At 41.6% G+C, this 19,947-nt stretch overlaps 1 protein-coding gene across 1 annotated transcript; it reads right to left on the reverse strand.

Annotated features, from left to right (window-relative positions):
* Positions 1-4,173: 4,173 nt before the first annotated feature.
* Positions 4,174-19,947, reverse strand: LOC139413471 (vesicle-associated membrane protein 3 (cellubrevin)). The gene is made up of 5 exons (XM_071160920.1): positions 19,684-19,947; positions 9,868-9,940; positions 8,334-8,492; positions 8,201-8,252; positions 4,174-5,705 (listed from the first exon to the last, which is right to left on the reverse strand). Coding segments are annotated over exons 1-5 (306 nt in total). The 5' UTR covers positions 19,686-19,947; the 3' UTR covers positions 4,174-5,685.

The raw sequence follows: 19,947 nt of genomic DNA on the forward strand, positions 1-19,947 counted from the left end.
CAGTACAAAACCTAGACAAACAGGACGCTTATAGAGAAGACACACACACCAAACATACAGAAGACACCAACATCAAGCCTTTATAACATTTAATTCAATAAAATGAGCCTGGCTGTGGTTGCAGCTTGTTAAGGTTAGGACAAGGAGTACTAGGGGAACCTTTGGCATCGTAGAGACACAATAAACAACAATCACAAAATTAGAAATTGAAAGGAGCAGAAGCGGTGGAACGTCATGGCAACTGTTCATTCTCGGTCCAGGTTCACAACTGTGCCTTCTGGAGTCCCTGTTCTGGTCCATGGATCCAGGGAACAGCCCAGACATTGTACTGCAGATCAACACCCCGTCACTGTCTGTATCATACTGGGGTTTCTGTGTCCGTAACATCACCCCGTATCTCAGAGTGTGTGTCCATACACATGTCACTCCTAGACAACATATGGCCCTTCTGCTTGTCAGATCCATTTGCTCGCTAGACAAAAATGCAGAGTTAATTTGGAGTGGGAGTCGGCTTAGCGCTGTAACTGTCCATACAATCACTCTGCCAGTATCACCCAGAGTATGTGTCCATAACATGTGGTATCAGGCCATCCAGGTTCTAAACAGCCTGAAGAACAGACTCTCAAATTAATATACACAGGGTCTATAGTGAGAGAGAGGGAGGGACAGAGAGAGAAAGTACAAATTATCCATGGGAATCCAACAAAATCTGTCAGAAGTGATCCAATTGGGGTCCAGAGACCAGCCAATAAGAATACCTGTCTCTCACCTGACAGAAAGTGCCGATCAGAATGCTCCATTCCTCTGTGCCCTCCGGCCCAATACAGCCTCTTATGCAGCTGTTCAGATCTGTGTATGTGTGTTAATCTGTGTCTGAAGATTATAGGGCAGCCTTTCCCAAACTCAGTCCTGGGGACCCCAACATTTGTTTTCAAAAATATTAGTTTATTGAAGTTCATCCAAGTGTTTCTTGCACAGAGATTTCAAGATCCTCCGTCCAACTTTCATCACTCACTCTCCTGTCGGATTTATCTATACTTATGCACAATCGCAAAATGTATTTATTTACAATTATAAACTGAGTGGTTTGAGCCCTGAAAGCTGAATGGTTGAAAATCGTGGTATATCAGACAGCGTACCACAGGTATGACAATTACTTTTTACTGTTCTAATTAAGTTGGTAAGGAGTATATAATAGCAATAAGGTACCTCAGGGGTTTGTGGTATATGGCCAATATACCAAGGCTATGGGATGTGTCCTAACAACAGTCCTTAGCCGTGGTATATCGGCCATATACCACACCTCCTAAGGCTTTCTTGTTTAATCATAGCAGTCAAAAAAGGTTAAGTCAACATCCATTGATGGAAAATGATCAGGAGAGTTTAATAAGGGCAAATTATCTTGCGACATACAGTGGGGCAAAAAAGTATTTAGTCAGCCACCAATTGTGCAAGTTCTCCGACTTAAAAAGACGAGAGGCCTGTAATTTTCATCCTAGGTACACTTCAACTATGACAGACAAAATGAGAAGAAAATCCAGAAAATCACATTGTAGGATTTTTTATGAATTTATTTGCAAATTATGGTGGAAAATAAGTATTTGGTCACCTACAAACAAGCAAGATTTCTGGATCTCACAGACCTGTAACTTCTTATTTAAGAGGCTCCTCTGTCCCCCACTCATTACCTGTATTAATGGCACCTGTTTGAACTTGTTATCAGTATAAAAGACACCTGTCCACAACCTCAAACAGTCACACTCCAAACTCCACTATGGCCAAGACCAAAGAGCTGTCAAAGGACACCAGAAACAAAATTGTAGACCTGCACCAGGCTGGGAAGACTGAATCTGCAATAGGTAAACAGCTTGGTTTGAAGAAATCAACTGTGGGAGCAATTATTAGGAAATGGAAGACATACAAGACCACTGATAATCTCCCTCGATCTGGGGCTCCACGCAAGAACTCACCACGGGGGGTCAAAATAATCACAAGAACAGTGAGCAAAAATCCCAGAACCACACGGGGGGGACCTAGTGAATGACCTTCAGAGAGCTGGGACCAAAGTAACAAAGCCTACCATCAGTAACACACTACGCCGCCAGGGACTCAAATCCTGCAGTGCCAGACGTGTCCCCCTGCTTAAGCCAGTACATGTCCAGGCCTGTCTGAAGTTTGCTAGAGAGCATTTGGATGACCCAGAAGAAGATTGGGAGAATGTTATATGGTCAGATGAAACCAAAATATAACTTTTTGGTAAAAACTCAACTCGTCGTGTTTGGAGGACAAAGAATGCTGAGTTGCATCCAAAGAACACCATACCTACTGTGAAGCATGGGGGTGGAAACATCATGCTTTGGGGCTGTTTTTCTGCAAAGGGACCGGGACGACTGATCCGTGTAAAGGAAAGAATGAATGGGGCCATGTATCGTGAGATTTTGAGTGAAAACCTCCTTCCATCAGCAAGGGCATTGAAGATGAAACGTGGCTGGATCTTTCAGCATGACAATGATCCCAAACACACCGCCCGGGCAATGAAGGAGTGGCTTCGTAAGAAGCATTTCAAGGTCCTGGAGTGGCCTAGCCAGTCTCCAGATCTCAACCCCATATAATTTTTTTTGAGGGAGTTGGAAGTCCGTGTTGCCCAGCAACAGCCCCAAAACATCACTGCTCTAGAGGAGATCTGCATGGAGGAATGGGCCAAACTATCAGCAACAGTGTGTGAAAACCTTGTGAAGACTCACAGAAAAAGTGACCTCTGTCATTGCCAACAAAGGGTATATAACAAAGTATTGAGATAAACTTTTGTTATGACCAAATACTTATTTTTCCACCATATTTGCAAATAAATTCATAAAAAATCCTACAATGTGATTTATCTAATTATTGACAAGTATGAATAATAAGGGTTTATTTAGTCATCTAGGGCAAGATATGACAGAAGAGAAGCTGCATGTATCTAATTATTGACAAGTTGAATAATAAAGCCTACTAAAGTGTTAGAAATTATAAGCAGAAACATATCTAAATGAGGTAAAGATCCTGCATCCACGGTCAAAAAATCGTTATGCTATCTGACTGTAGCCTACAACCGCATTTTCTATATATGGGGGTAAGGCCTCTGCATGGTCAATCGGCGTCTGCATTGGCCTGCAGCGTTTACGGTGCTACGGCCTCTGCAGAAGTAAGAGCATTCATACTTCTTGCGCTTCAAGGCAGCGCAAAGCTGTTGTGAAGGAAGTTGTCAAGGAAATTAGTTTGTGCTTAAACAATAAGTCCCGCCCGCACCTACCTACCGTCAACCAAACGAATCATGTCAATGTGGAGCCATTTGAAGCCCTCCGCATTATAACATTTGGAGTCGCTAGATTTGCAGGCCTCCGGTAGCACCGCAATTGCGTTGCAGATCAAGCATAAATTGGCTGTAAGGGTCTGGGAGCAGTCTAACTTTTATCACATATAGTCAGGCGGTGGGTGCGGCTGAACAGACACCTAACCTGGACACCATAGTGCGTCTGGGTCAACGAGGCAGCAGTGGTGAGCCAGGCCTACTTGAATTACCACACACTAAAGCCTCCTTTCAATGAAAGTTCCCACAACAATATTGATAATGGTGATCTAAAACGATATAAAAGGGGAAATGCAATGAGTTCTCCTAGAACATAAAAACTACTATTAAAATAGGAAAAGATGGAAATGTGGAAAATAAACAAAAGGGGATGGAAAACATCCCATTATCATGAGCAATAATACTATAATAGCTATGATCAGTCAATGAAATGTTTAAAACACAATTTATTTGACACTTGACAATACAAAGGTGTCCTGTAGTGGAGAATGATTTGATGAATTAGGAAGAGTCAGGCTCACAAATGGCAAATTGGAATCACAAAATAAGATATTTACATGAAATAGAAATACTACATGTACTGTAGTAGAGAATGATGATCAAATGAAAGTGAACCCACCAGTTTTGCTGCTCTCTGAGGTTGTTGGGCAGGCCCCCAGAGATGGGATTGACAAACTCAAAAGGGACTTTCTCCTGTGTGATCAAGCCAGCTATTGGCTGCAAGACTAACACGCAGTGCCACACCTGCAGAGGCCAACATGTGGCGCTATTCACAGTCTCCCATTCATACTGACACAGAATACAGTGGACGTACACTTGTGTGATAAAAGTTAAATCTGTTTTTATTCAAGCAAGACAACATTGTAAAGCCACAGAGTAGAATTGCACTTGTTTCTAATATTTATACAGGGAGGGGTAGACTTGGGGAAGGCTTATTTGGCAGGGCTGGAGTTTATTTAGTAAGATGTAACATCTTTAGAGCACTTCAGAAATGTAATGAATTGAACAAAATTCACTCAAGACCATGACTATGCAATAAACATCGGTCTGAAGGATCCGTATAGTTGCACCCCAGAAAATAGGCCCTTGGTTTTGGCACCCTATAAAAAAGGTGGTGACACATACTGAACATGCTCCACACAGTTCCTCCTTCCCAAACATCCCATGATGCTCTTCACTGCAGCAACAAAGTAACCATGGCAACTAAAGGCATTTCAGTATGCAAAGAAAAATAATCTACACCGTTTCTCTTAAGATTAGTAACACTACACAGCAAATATATTTAAGGAACAAAAACATTTATTGGCATTAAATTAATAAAACAATTGAAAGGTTGTAGTTATTAGGATAATATAAAGGATAGCAGGAGCCTGCAGAGAAGACCATTAGTGCCTATATGTGTGTGTGGGCATGAATATGCAGACCATTGGAAAGCACTGCTGGTTCCGTATGTTGGTTTGATAAGGCTTGGCTGTCTTTTGGCTGTTTTTCTTAAGTTAAATGTTATCCCCCATCTTTGCCTGATATCTATTGTTTGGTGCTTTGACATTAATCACTACTTAAGGCACTACTTTTATATGACCAGTGTGGCACTGATGGCATTGGCAGTATCATTGTCAGTCACTTTGGGCAAGTAGACTAACAGAAAAGAATCAAGGCTCGTGTGCCAATCTTGGCAGTTTCTCTGAACTCAAGCCCACATATTTAGAGTCACACACACACAGTCCTGTTAGAGACAGAACAAGGTTGACATTAAATTTCAGCCATGCCCAGTTGTTTCGGTGGATATAATAATCCAAAAGTCGATGTCAATTAGTCATTTGGTGTTCTGATCTGATGCCTGGTGTGTGTGTGTTTAAGGGGGTGGAGGGTGACTCCTTGGCACATCAGGTCAATATTACAGTAGAGACTAACAGGAAAGCACAGAGCAAATCACGCAGGGCCTTGTCTCGCTCTGTCACACACAATCAAATCTATTATTATTAACAAAAAACACAAATATAACTTGAGAAATTGAATGCAGTGTGCTTCACTCCTGGTGCTGGAGGGCCGCAGCCTGTTTTGACCTTTATATGTAGTTCAACCATCAGCAGGTACATTCAGAGGGTTGACTTTCTATCATGGAATGAAGAATGGTATCAGTTCTATGCAATACATTTCTATCTGCAATGTATTCTAAATCTGACTGGATAGGCCCTCCAGGACCAGGAAGAAAGAACACTGCTGTGGAGAATGGGTAGGCTAAACCACGAGACCTCGTGTTTGAGACGTTCAGCTCTTTACTCGCTCCTCTCCACCATTCGCCCATTCCTCTTCCGCCTCCAACAACTGCTTCTTTACGATGACTGGCTCCAGACTGACATAGAAGGCAGAGGAGGAGTTAGGCACACAGACAATCACATGAAGGAAAGAGCCATAGACCTCACTCAACCCCCAGCCAAGCTAGTCATAACCTTTGTTCCCAGTATTGTCCCTAACCACTAATGGTGCGCGGGTTAGCCTTTTGTTCACCCACCCGCAGATTCTAATTACCCATCCGCAACCGGCCGACTATGTGATAAAGTGAAAATCCCAGGCCCCACACCCAACCCGCAAATATATGCACTGTAGGCTACAGTCAGATGGTGAAACATTTTTTTTTTGCCAGGGGGGGCACAGGATTTTTTGGGGCCTAATTTAGATACATTCCTGCTTATAACTTCCAACATTGGTAGGCTATTTGTTAGTCAACTTGTGTCAAAAAAATAAATATATATATAGTCCTAGAAGACTTTAAAATCAATAGAATTAAATGAATGCTTCAATCTAGTTGACTTCAGTGAAGTTGTCATCATCTCTGCTTCTTTCATGGAGAAAATACATTTAGGGACCGGGGAGAAAACGCAGTAACTCAAATATTTGTGTAAAAAGTCCAAGTCAGTTTGACCGGTTGTAAGGAAACAGAAAGCCGTGATAACAACCCAATGTTTCTGATACAATTTCAGTTTGGCTTGGATGCATATTGTGTGTGTGAAATATCAGCTTTTAATATGCTGATAACTATAGCACCTCTACAGACATTCCCTAAATGCGAATTCACATGTTCTCAAAATGCTGAAAGAATGAAATCATATTTCTCCACTGATACGTTCCCCAGCAAATAATGGTCGCTCAAACAGAAGGAGGAACTAACAAAGACAACTAAAGGTGTTAACCCTCCACATCAAGAAAACTGGAGCACTTAGCCAGCCACTCTTAAATAGCACCTGTGCCAGCACAGGAGAAACACCTTCCGACTAACGAGATGGCAACCAGCACAGCTGTAACACATACTGACTAACGAGGTGACACTAAAATCAGTGCACCCTACACGCTCAAGTCCAACCTCAAAACATAAATGGAAAAAACCAAAACCAGTAACCACTCCTGTTCCCGAAGCAAAAAATGCTTAATTCTGCAAGAGTTAATATTAAAGGCTATGTGAGAGGTTATAGACCTAGTCAGTGTCCAGATTTCAGTTTCATTTAACCCATCTGAACAGTCAGATTGGTCTCATATACTATACATAGCACAGTAAACGTAAATCCGGGACACTTAAATTAGTATGATACAGTATGTTACATTTGGTATGGAAACATAAGACGGGTTAAGGCAAAAACTAAAGTAGTGTTATTGGTCGGGGTGGATGGGAGGGCGTATAACGCAAACGTCTAGCAACCCAAAGGTTGCATGTTCATCACAGACAACTTTAGCATTTTAGCAACTACTCACTACTTTGAACCTCCTATGTATCTGACAACATGTGTCAAGGTCAAAACAATAGAATACAGTACAAGAGCACAAGATTGGATAGTGCTAGAGTTTAAGGGTGGCTTCAGATTTAGGGAGAGCTGCTTTTGGTTTTTATGCTCCACAGATGCACAATGTTTTGCAGGGGATGCTCAGGCTTGAATGTCTGTTGCTCTTTATGGACGTTAAAAAAGTGGGGAATGCTCGAAGTGAAGATGGTTTTGTTTTTTATGATCATGTTTTGCAATTTAGTATTTTCTATTGGTGTGTTTGTATTGTGCAGGGCTCATTTGAAAAATACTTGGTCTCAATGACACCCTGTTAAAATAAAAGGTTTATAAAAAAACTAAACCTCCAACCTTAATTCTAACATTAACCCTAACCCCTAAAGCTAGCTAATGTTAGCACGATGGCTAAAGTTAGCAACAAATGAATACATACCTTAAGAAACCTAACATATCATACTAAAAATGGAGTGTATCGGGCTTACGTACAGAATAATAGGAAATACTCTGAGATCATGTTGGAACAGTAGGCTAGGGTTCGCTTGACTTGCACTGGGCCATTTGAAGTCCCCATCTTGTGACTGCCGAATTTGTATAGCGCCTCACAATCATCTCACACAACATTCACTGCTGTCATCTTTTACCACTTAACTTAAATGTTTAGGAAATATTTAGTCTTCCCCACTCTCTACTTTCAACACTCCATTTTACAGCTACTCTTATTGAATTAAACGCCGACATTGTCCTTACCTTTTCTGCCTGTTCCCAAAAGCATTTGGCGATTGGTGTGCAGACTATTTGGCTCGTAACCCTACATTTTAGGCTCACACACTAATGCCAGATTGAAGTTTTTCTTTCATTTCTGTAACCTAGAGATATACAATTGCGCAAGAATGCTAGCCTACATTCATGGATTTGCTTAAGGTATTGTTCTCTCTTTATTCAACCTGCCCGCCACCCACCCGCCCTTCTTCCACACAATATTTCATGACCCTAAACCCGTGGGGACTGTAGGTTCTGAGTCAACCCGCACATCTCTACTACCCAACCATACGGTTCCACCCAGAGCTATACTTACTGATGATGATGACCAGGATGATGACTATAACAGCTATCAGGATGGCCCACATCTGGAGAGCACAGAACACACCTCAACATCTCAACATGCAGTTGTGTGTGTGCGCGTGTGAGTGAGAGAGAGAGTACTGCACCTTGCAGTTCTTCCACCAGAACTTCCTTTTGAGTTTGGCAGCGCTGGTCTCAAACTGGGAGGCTCCGGCCTGCAATGCGTCCGCCCTGTCGTCCAGCTCCGACAGCTTCGAGTCACGCTCCAACACCTTGTCCACATTCACACGCATGATATCCACCACCTACACACACATTTTTATGGGAAAAAGTCATTTATAGGAGTTTGTTTGCTTCTGCAGTAAACTCGGGTTGAGCTGAAATAAGAACATGTGCGCCAATTTGACCTTTCAGATTATAATAAACAACATGGATAGGGCAGGGGGACCGGATCCTGGATAAGCACCCCATTTCTGAGTTAAAAATAATAATAAATACAAGCCCAGAGTGTGTCCTAGACTGCATAAGAAATGCATGTCTTCCTGCACAACCATGCAGGTCCTGTCAGAGACAACAGCAATACTGTCTATATCCTCCACCGCGTGAGGACAGTAGTGCTGCAGTCTCAATGAGACGCTCAGTGTTGCATAATAAAGCCCACGTAGAAGGAGCACAACACGTCGCCGGAAAAACAAACGTGCCACGCGCACACTCTGCCCAAAGCGCACATAGCCTAACCCATATGTTCCACAAACCCTGCCCCTCCTGCCAGATAGACCATGAGAGGGGAGAGGCTGCAGCTTGTGCCAGCCCATGCAGTGGTTACATAACCATGGAGACAAAATGTATTACATAAGAGACAAGCAGCCTATCAGGAGGCTTCGGACACACAGGGGATAAGGTTTAGGGGGGGGGGGGCAGTAGTGGAACACACTACTAGTTATTATATAATCCTTGGCTAGGAGCAACTGTACATGCCCATGGAAGGCAAGAGCTTCATCGAAAGGTGTGAGACAAAGAGCTGAGGGTTAGGGTGGAGTAAAGGGGTATGGTAGGCGTGTGAGGGACACGTGTGGGGCAGAGGGTTGATGGATGCTCTTCCCGAGTACAGCGGAGTTAGTAACTTCTACAGTCAACCAAATTAAACAAATTCCACCAGGCCTACTAGAAATGATCATTTAGAATGTTTAATGGAAATATTGCAATATTTCTAACCTATCCAATACTCTCACATCTACACAACTGCATAGGGACTAGGGAGGGATGAGTTTGGGACTGCGTGTGTGTGTGAGAGAGACTTTCATCCTGAGTGCAGTGTGGCCCTGACATCTAAACAGATGCTGTCTGGCTGTCTGCTGTTAAACAAACATTCTGGGGAAACTGTACAGAACCAGGTAAGTAGAAGGTTACAACTAGGAAATTATGATGGGTCTGTGGCTGTGTCTGAATTCATAATGTGAATGTTCTGAAAAAATTAAATACAAAAAAAACAAATAGAGTACAGGATGTCATACTCATTTAATCTTCTAGTATGAATTCTCTGCACACTGAAGATCATATTTTCAGATTTACAGGTGTTTGACAACAGCTGATAATCATGAAAGCAGTTCTTGCTGTAGGGAGTTGTGTATGCTGAGTATGTTTAGAGTGAAGGGTGTATGTGTGCGAGTGGGGTCGTACCTCATCCACTTGGGCCTGTGTCTGTTGTAGGCGGCGGTTGCCTGGTGCGGAGCCTTCTGTAGCAGGAGCCGACCTGGGGAAAGGGCAACAGAGGGTTTAGATACACCCACTCTAGTCTCCAGATATGCAGGATTACCCATTTCATTTTGCACCCTTCCATGACCTCATTGCACTCAAACGCAACAGGTGTGGGGGTGATCAGTCCCTATCCAAATGCAGGGGTAGTAAATACATCTCTGCAATGGGACAAGGGCATCACTTTCCACGCATTCACGTTCATTCCTTCACATCAAAGTGATATCTGAAGGGCACACCTAGATGACCCATGTGAAAAGGCTTCCATATAGCCTGTTGACCATTTCTCTAGCCCAACTGTACCGTTACTTAACACAAGCACATGATTAATATGACGGTGTTATGACATGTTCATATGAAAACACAGGAGACCTTTTCTAAAGCAGCGCTCTGCTGACACCTGCTGGAGAAATGGCAGTATGCCTACTACCTCACAGGAGTTTTTCCATTAATACAGCTCAGAGAGGTCCTAGCTTCCCTCAGGGGGACAGAAAGGGTAGTGTGTGTGTGTGTTACTGATTCAGCACACAGACAGTAGGCTAGAGTACAGTGGTGGTAGCCCAGACAGATAAATGGCCCCGCTCCCTCTCTCCCCAAACACAAACGCACGGCAAGAATTCCACACCCTCTTCCTAAAACCTCTCAGGAGAGCAGGCGCTGAAGCTGCCCCACTCAGCCACTTATGGCGCTAGTCCGGTTAATTCCTGTATCTCAGTCATCCAGACACTGTACCATCCTGGTGGACAGATAGTCAGCGACCACAATAATTCCTGCCGCAATAGGTCCAGATTTATTGACTACCGTATGTGTGTGGGGGAATACATGATAGTGTGGAATATATATACTAATGGTGGGGGACATGGCGTAACTTTACGGGGTGTGAGTGAGTATGTAATGATAGCGGAGCTTGGGTGGCTGGTAGTGGTAGCATGATACAGGGAGGTGTGGTCTCAACTTTCTGCTCTCAGTTCCTCTTTCAACACTCCCCCACTGCAGCCTGCTCCACTGCACCCAATACAGCAGAACCATTCGGTTAGGAGCTACACTTCACTAACAAACAGTCTGTTCCATATTGCCATACTTCTCCCACAATACAGCCTGTTTTGACTACAGGTAGCAAGCTGCACCTCTCCCTCTGTGTGTATTGACATCCTTCAAGGTATTAATCACATTTAATTAATGAGAAAGTTTTCACCCAACTGCTCTCACCAATCTAGCCCTTTCAGATCAGTAATAACTGAATGTAGGGAAAGTAGGAGAGAAGTTGGGATCATCTATTCAGTATTAGAGGACTTTTTAAGAGGGGAAAATCACATTAAATGGCCACCGAGCTAGACACCGCAGTCGAGGCACCGGGCATTTCCGTCCGTGCGCTGCATCAGCGGAACATTCTCCGATGAGGATGCAGATAGCGAAGGTCACAAAGCAGGCTTCCTATTATTCTCCGACATAGTTCCGCTCGCTCATGATCCAATAGAGCTTACTGAAGTTTACAATGAGCGCAGAGACATTCAACTGAAGGGACTAAAATAGGTCATTCCAGGAATCAAACTTTGAAATGGCACAGTACATGCCAATTTAGGCATCTGCATTATAGTATTAGACCCTATTCTATGAACCTTGAATATGCATAAACCATAACACCCAAGCTAATGTGAGTTACAAATGGAATGTTGGCATCTTCACTGCCTGGAGCAATAAAACACTTTGGTTGGCCACATTAGCTTCATACAACCTCAAAAGTGTTTGCTAACGTTGGCTAGCTTGCTACAGAAGAATAAAAAAAATAAAAAAATGACTGGACAAAGTGATGACATTACGTATGCATATGGCTATCCACATTCATCCTAGGATTAAAATATAGGCTATGTACCTAGCTATGTATATTCATGGCTTGTCGAGCAAGAAAGAAAGCCGGGCCATTGATTCAAAATATCACTTAAGTTGAGGGGAATGTGAGGCTTGATGTCAACTTGCCATTCATCAGCTTTTCAAGCTTAATAAAATGTCAAAATACGCTCGGTACTTACCAAAAGAATGGAGTGTCCCTGAGCAACTATCGCCTTCGCGTCCAGTATGTACTTCCAGAAAAGAAGCTACATGCAACCGAAATAACACCTTGTCTGGAAAGAATCTATACTGAACAAAAATAAACGCAACAATTTCAAATAACTTACCGAGTTACAGTTCAAATAAAGACATCAATCAATTGAAATAAATTAATTAGGTCCTAATCTATAGATGTCACATGACTGGGAATACAGATATGCATCTGTTGGTCACAGACACCTTTAAAAAACAAAAGTGGGGGCGTGGATCAGGAAACCAGACAGTACCTGTTGTGATCACCATTTGCCTCATGCAGCACGAGATCTCCTTCACAGAGTTGATCTGGCTGTTGATTGTGGCCTGTTGTCCCACTCCTCTTCAATGGCTGTGCAAAGTTGCTGGATATTGGCGGGAACTGTCTGGTGAGTATGCAGGCCATGGAAGCACTGGGACATTTTCAGCTTCCAGTAATTGTGTACAGATCATTGCATCATGAGGCCGTACATTATAATGCCGAAATATGAGATGATCGCGGCAGATGCATGGCACGACAATGGGCCTCAGGTGCTTGTCACGGTACCTGTGCGTATTCAAATTGCCATTGATAAAATGCAACTATGTTCATTGTCCGTAGCTTATGCCTGCCCATACCCCCACCACCACCATGGGGCATTCTATTCACAACGGAGACATCAGCAAACCGCATGCACACACAATTCCATACACATGGTCTGGGGTTGAGGCCGGTTGGACATACTGCCCTAAAACAATGTTGAGAAATGAACATCCAATACTCTGGCAACAGCTCTGGTGGACATTCCTGCAGTCAGCATGCCAATTGTGCGCTCCCTGAAAACTTGAGACATCTGTGGTATTGTGTTGTGTGACAAAACTGCACATTTTAGAGTGGCCCTTTATGGTCCCTATCACAAGGTGCACCTGTGTGATGATGATGCTGTTTACTCAGCTTCTTGATATGCCACACCTGTCAGGTGGATGTATTATCTGGCAAATGAGAAATGCTCACCAACAGGGAGGTAAACAAATTTGTGCACACAATTTGAGAGAAATAAGCTTTCTGTGGGTATGGAACATTTTTGGGGTCTTATTTCAGCTCATGAAACCACAACTTTACATTTTTGTTCAGTGTAACTGGCGACCGGGGTCTTCCTGCAGGCACCCGGCCCGCCACAAGAAGTCGCTAGAGCACGATGAGCCAGGAAAGCCCCAGCAGCCAAACCCTCCCCTAACCCAGACAACACTGGGACAATTGTGCACCGTGCTATGGGACTCCCGACCACGGCCGGTTGTGGTACAGCCCGTTAATGAACCCAGGTCTGTAGTAACACCTCTAGCACTACGATGCAGCGCCTTGGACCGCTGCGCAACTCGGGAGGCCCACTAATATTGCATTTTAATGAGGGATTTTATTACGAGGTGCATTTGGTTCATGTGCACTTGGTCCAAAACAATACTTAAGATTCTTTCCAGACAAAGCATTTTTTTTCCGGTAAACGTAACTTTTCATTTAGACCTTTTTTTGGAAAGTAACGTTATATACCGGCCATAACAGCAGTAGTGACGATAGTTGCTAAGCACAACTCCATTGTTTGGTAAGTACTGAACATATCTTGACATTATTACACTTGACAAGCTGGTGCATGACAAGCTGAAAGGCTGCTTTCTGGGCTTAAAGGAGAATCGCCATTAGGCAAGGCAAACCCTTGGTGATTTCTGGTACATCAAAATTAATCAAATCACAGCAAGTTTTGGGACTCATTCAGCAGTTGACCTGATTAAGTACAATACCATTGGAAATGAATGTTGAAAGTTCAATTGATATTCCTAAAACATGCGGTCACTGCTTGCTGTTGACAAGACATTGATAAATAGCCCAATGTCAAAACACAGTTTTAAAGTGTCCAAATCTATAACCAATATGCTAAAAGTTTGTGATATTGAAAACCTAAAATGTACTATCGAGACATACACGTGCAACAATAGTACTCATATTATTTAAAAAATAAATAAATGAGCACCTCAAACTTAAGGAACTTAAACTGTGCAGTGTTTCCACAAGTACATCAAGTAGCCAGCCAGGCGTGGGGTCCATATTTCCTATTTGTTAGTATCTATAATTATGTGTTCCCCTAGAAGACTAAATAAACCCTTGCTCACCAGATGTCATAAATCGATAGAATGAATGCTTCAATCTAGTTGACATTGGTAAAGTTCTGTCATCTTTCGCGGAGCAAAAACGTTTAGGGACCGGGGAGAAAATGGAATAAAAACTAAAAGATTTTCTGTGCAAAATGTCCAAATGACATCAGGTTGACCGGTTGTAAGGAAATAGAAAACTGAAAACAACCAAACCTGTTTCTGATAAGATTTCAGTTCGGCTTGGATGCACATTTTATATGTTTGAAATACGATCAGTTTTTATGATGCTGATAAAGATAGATACAGTCCGTAGAGGTGCTAACTGAGCATTCACATTCTCTCAAGATCAGGACATAAAATTAACTTGTGGCAGGTAGATTAAAAAATTTAAAAAAAAAAAAATTAAAATCTACCAGACACTCAGATTTTTTTTACCAGCAAAAATATTGTCCTCTGCTAAAATTACACCAACAAAACAAACAGATGAGCTTGCTTTGTAGTGTTACTAAAAACAAATGTATTACTAGTAAGAACTAATACTAGTGTGGTATATTGTTAAAAAAAAAAAAAAATCTGAAATTAGTCTTAACCAAAATATCACAGATGCGAAATTTTCACCTGCCCCTTTAAGGGCGGGAAGTTACCGTGATAACAACTCCAGTCACATTTGTGCCTGTGAGATTGAGTCTGACTAGTAGAAGCGTTGTCTTCTCTTTCCTAGCAGTTGAAACTCAATCATGATTATTGTCAGGTAAGCCTACTATGCAGTTAACATTTAATTGAGGTTTTTGGGGAAAGTTTGTCTACCCACAAGAAGGTTATCATCAGCGTCGCTAACTGGCTACATACATATTTTAAGGAGAGCACCATAGTAACGGTGCGCAAGAACGCCAATGTAACCTGTCTAAATGACTATCACCCTGTAGCACTCACATCTGTACCCATGAAATGCAGGTCATGGCTCACAACACCATGATCCCAGACACCCTGAACCCACAACAAACCGCCTCAACAGATCCACAGATGATGCAGTGTTTATTGCACTCCATACTGCCCTTTCCCACCTGGACAAAGGGAACACCTACGTGAGAATGCTGTTCATTGACGACAGATCAGAGTTCAACACCATAGTGCCCTCCAAGCTCATCAATAAGCTAAGTACCCTGGGACTGAACAGCTTCCTCTGCAACTGGATTCTGGACTTACTGATGGGACGCCCCCAGGTGGTGAGGGTAGGCAACAACACATCTGCCACTCTGACCCTCAACACAAGGGCCCTTCAGGGGTGCGTACGCTTTTTTATTTAACTAGGCAAGTCAGTTAATTAGGGCTATGCCCCTTTTTTTCTAAATTTCCGCCTGAATGACGTGCCCAAAGTAAACTGCCTGTAGCTCAGGCCCTGAAGCCAGGATATGCATAGAATTGGTACCATTGGAAAGTTACCATTTCTACAAACGTCAAAGTGTTAAAATAATGTAGGAGAATATAACGCAATAGATATGGTAGGAGAAAATCCAATGAAAAACCAACCGGATTTGTTTTTGAGTGACCATGCTCTTACAATGGCAAGTATAAGTGCATACTCAATTCTAGCTCCAAGGATGCAACTCCTATGGCTTCCACAGGGTGTCAGCAGTCTATGTTCAAGGTTTCAGGCTTGTAACTTCCAAAAATAATAAGAAATCAGTTTTAGTACAGGGACACAGTCTTTTTGTGTGTCTTTTTGTGCAAATTGTGTTTGCGCGCGCCATAAAGATAAGACGCACCTGCTAAAATCGGTTTCCTATTGAACATACTTCTTTCCGTAAGAAATATTATTAGTTTGATTACATTTTAGGGTATATGAGGAGTAGATAGAAACGTATTTTGACTTGTTGAAACAAAGTTCAGGAGTAGATTTTCGGATTCCTTTCTCTGCATGTTGAACGAGTGGATTACTCAAATCGATGGCACCAACTTTTTGGGATATAAAAAAGGCTTTTATTGAAAAAAACAACACTACGTGTTATAGCTGGGACCCTTTGGATGATAAATCAGAGGAATATTTTCAAAAAGTAAGTGAATATTTAAATTGCTATTTGTAAATTTATTAAACCTGTGCCGGTGGAGAAATATTTTGATGTGGGGAGCCGACCTCAATCGCATGGCATGCTTTCGCTGTAATAGCTACTGTAAATCAGACAGTGCAGTTAGATTAACAGGAATTTAAGCTTTCAACCGATAGAAGACACTTGTACGCACCTAAATGTTTAATATCCATAATTGTTTTGATTATTTAATTGAATTGCGCACCCTCCAGTTTCACAGAGGGACACCTAGCCCTAACAAATTCTTATTTACAATGAAGGCCTACCCCGGACGACGCTGAGCCAATTGTGCGCCGCCCTATGGGACTCCCAATCCCATCCGGATGTGATGCTGCCTGGATTAGAACCAGTGACGTCTCTTGCATTGAGATGCAGTGTCTTAGACAGCCGCGCCACTCAGGAGTACTTAGTCCCCTTCTGTACTCCCTGTTCACCCACGACTGCGTGGCCGTGCTCAACTCCACCAACACCATCATTAAGTTTGCAGACAACGTGACGGTGGTAGACCTGACCACCGACGATGAGACAGCCTATATGGGGGTCAGAGACTGCCAGGACAACAACCTCTCCCTCAACATCATCAAGACAAAGGAGCTGAACGTGGACTACAGGAAACGGTAGGCCAAGCACGCCCCTTTACACTTCAGCGAGGCTGAAGTGCGTACAACACAGTACATCACTAGGGCCGAGCTCCCTCCCATCCAGGACCTCTTACCAGGCAGTGTCAGAGAAATGCCATAAAAATTGTCAAAGGCTCCAGCCACCCAAGTCTGGGCAAGCGGTACCAAGGCACCAAGTCTGGAACCAACAAGACCCAGAACAGCTTCTACCCCCAAGCCATAAGACTACTAAATAGTTCAATATTTAACCAAATAGCTACCCAGACTATCTGCATTGACCTTTTTGCACACTGACTCATCACATACACTGCTGCTACTGTTTACTATCTGTAACTCGTCTCACTCGTATTCGTGTCCGTTTCATCACACTTGATACTCGTAATGAGATTTACTCGGGATCGGAAAACCCAGAAGTGCACTTTAAAATGCAGGTAGAACCTATACCTCAAATGCACATTACTGCGCTATCACTCAGAGCATATTGGTAGGTTCCTTCACACAGATTGTTCAAAGGTAAACAACCCTGACAGATGAAAAAGCACATAATTTACTTACTTACTTAATCAATGATAAACAAAATAGGCTAATAAACATCCTAATACATGGCTGGCTACGACTGCCTGCATTTACTCCAGACAGATTGACCTCCAAGCATTTCGTATTATTCTTATGTATTATGTATGTAAATCCGAGACACTCCTTTTAGTATGATGTGTTGCACTTCGCATGGTATGTATTAATTTGTGGATGTCCATCACCCATTTCATATAGGTTTTCAAATTACAATTCGAATTACATGTTACGAATTTGCAAAGTGTCTAAAAAGTAGTAAGTAGTTGAAAAGTTGCTAATTAACTCAAATGTTAAAGTTGTCCGTGATGAGATGCAAAGGTTGCGAGACGTTCGCGTTATCCATAAGTAACATACTCATTTGAGAAATGATCCCAGAGTTACTTTACTTTAAGTCTATGAAACCAAGCTGAGTATATTGTTTTACTGTTACTGAATAAGGATGGATATCTACTCTCTCTATATGGGGATTTCCTTGATAAGTTTAGAATTCCAATAACCCCGAAAGAATATGCAATTGTTTTTGATGCGATTCCAAGGGGGGTTGTATCTCTTTTAAAATTCCCCTGTGGTTGATGTAAGTAGCATAGATTTACATTAAAATATATTAATTGGTAATATTAACATCAAAGATAAATTTAGTAATAAACAGAAATATTGGTTGTGATACTACAATTCCCTCAGCAAGATTATTTTGGTCAAATATCTATGGTGATATACAAATGGGGGAAAGCATGGAAAATGCCTAACAAATATTGTATCAGTAACAAAGTAAAGGAAGTTTCATTTAAATTGTTAAATAAAATGTATCCTGTGAAACATGTTTTGGAAAGATTCAAGCTGAATATAACTGTGATTCTGTGGAATGGAGAAGGAGACCATTTTGCATTTGTTTTTTGCCTGTATTTATAGTAGAATGTTTTGGATTGACATGCAGAATTTTGTTACAATTTAATGGTTTTGATATAATGATTTATTTCAGAAATTCTGACATAGATAAATATGTAGTATATTTAATTCAACTGCTAATAATACTAGGTACATTTAATATTCACAAATGCAAAAGGTCTAATTCAAAACCTAACTTTTTTCACTTTATGAGTTTAAACAATATGGCACCACTTTAATTCAAATGAAAAACAAAAAGGCAATTAAAACTTGTATTATTAAATGAATATTATGTGTTTGTTTATTATTCCTGGCATTGTAAATAGTTTGTTTGTATGCTTTTTTTGCATGTGACTATTCCTCTTTTGTCTGTTGATATTTGTTAATATTTTTTAAAATATTGTTTCACTTTCGAGAAGAGCAAAACTTTTATAAAGACACTTATGCCACAACCTTAGTTTATCGTAATTGTACAATCTACATTTGTCATTTTATTCTGTAATTTTCTGTCTCTAGGTAAACATGCCTGGTCGAGAATATATCATAATAGTAAGCAAGCATGGGCTTGGATCATGAGAACGATAGCAGTGGAATAATTATATGTCCAAAGTAGCCTCCTTAACAACGCCAAGTAGACAGACAAAAACACCCATATGGCCCACCTCCGAAATATGCAACAGATACTTTCCAACCTAGAGCTGCGCGGTCTAAACTAGGAGCGGCCACAACAAACGAACGTTCTCATTTAACCAACACTGTTAAGTACAAAGCATATTGTACTGTTGTAGTACAACAACAAAATCTTACGGTTGTAATATTGTAGAGAACAAGCTAATGAGTCGTTGTATGTGATTCATAATGACATAGGCTAAAGGAAACTAGGTTGAGACATTCATTTAGTAGCCCCCTCTTGGGTTTACCCATATTTCACTACATTCTAGAGCAGTGTCAGTGAGTGATCGCCCTAGCGAACTTTTAGCAAACACTTTAAAAAATATATATAACCATAGCTAGGTAACGTTAGCGTCAGACCCTGGGTACGGTTAACTTAGCGAGCTAAATAATAAGTTAGCTAGTTTACAAAAACAAATTGACGCAGCTAGCTAACGAAGTTACTGGGCCAGCATTAGCACGCTAATGTCAGCTAGCTATATACGGCTAGTTTGAGCAAGCACTTGTTGCATGAAAGTTAGCTGCTAACAAGCGAGACCTTCACACACCCAACCCCAGAGAAGTTGGGCGTTGTTGACTCTATTTTTTTTAACAATAAATACACGTATTCGAAACACCGACCAAGTTATTGAAAGTTCGTGTAGTTGATCAAGTGACCTAAAGTTATTATAAACCTGAGAAGAGAAAATACTTACATGTTTTTATTGGATAGCTAGCTAGCAGCCAGAGATCGAAAGCACCGGAAATCTTGAACGTGTAGCTAGTATGAGGCGGTGTCAATCTGTACCAGTTTACTTCTTCTGTGTCATTTAAAGTGACAGTATGTATAATAAATGGCGCACCTCAAATTCATTGCGTCATTCCCAAAAATATCAATGAATAGCAATTGGACAATTTTAAACTAACAAAACAAGCATCTGAATAAATTCATTTGAATTTGAAATACACATTTCCAGAGT

This window comes from Oncorhynchus clarkii, chromosome 7, assembly GCF_045791955.1.
Source record: "Oncorhynchus clarkii lewisi isolate Uvic-CL-2024 chromosome 7, UVic_Ocla_1.0, whole genome shotgun sequence".
NCBI lineage: Eukaryota > Metazoa > Chordata > Actinopteri > Salmoniformes > Salmonidae > Oncorhynchus > Oncorhynchus clarkii.

Coding starts and splice junctions, on each gene's coding strand:
- LOC139413471 (XM_071160920.1), bottom strand. Junction 8,493..9,867: donor CACAGGCCCAAGTGGATGAG/GTACGACCCCAC, acceptor ATGTGTGTGTAG/GTGGTGGATATCATGCGTGT. Junction 8,253..8,333: donor TCTGGTGGAAGAACTGCAAG/GTGCAGTACTCT, acceptor TGTGCTCTCCAG/ATGTGGGCCATCCTGATAGC.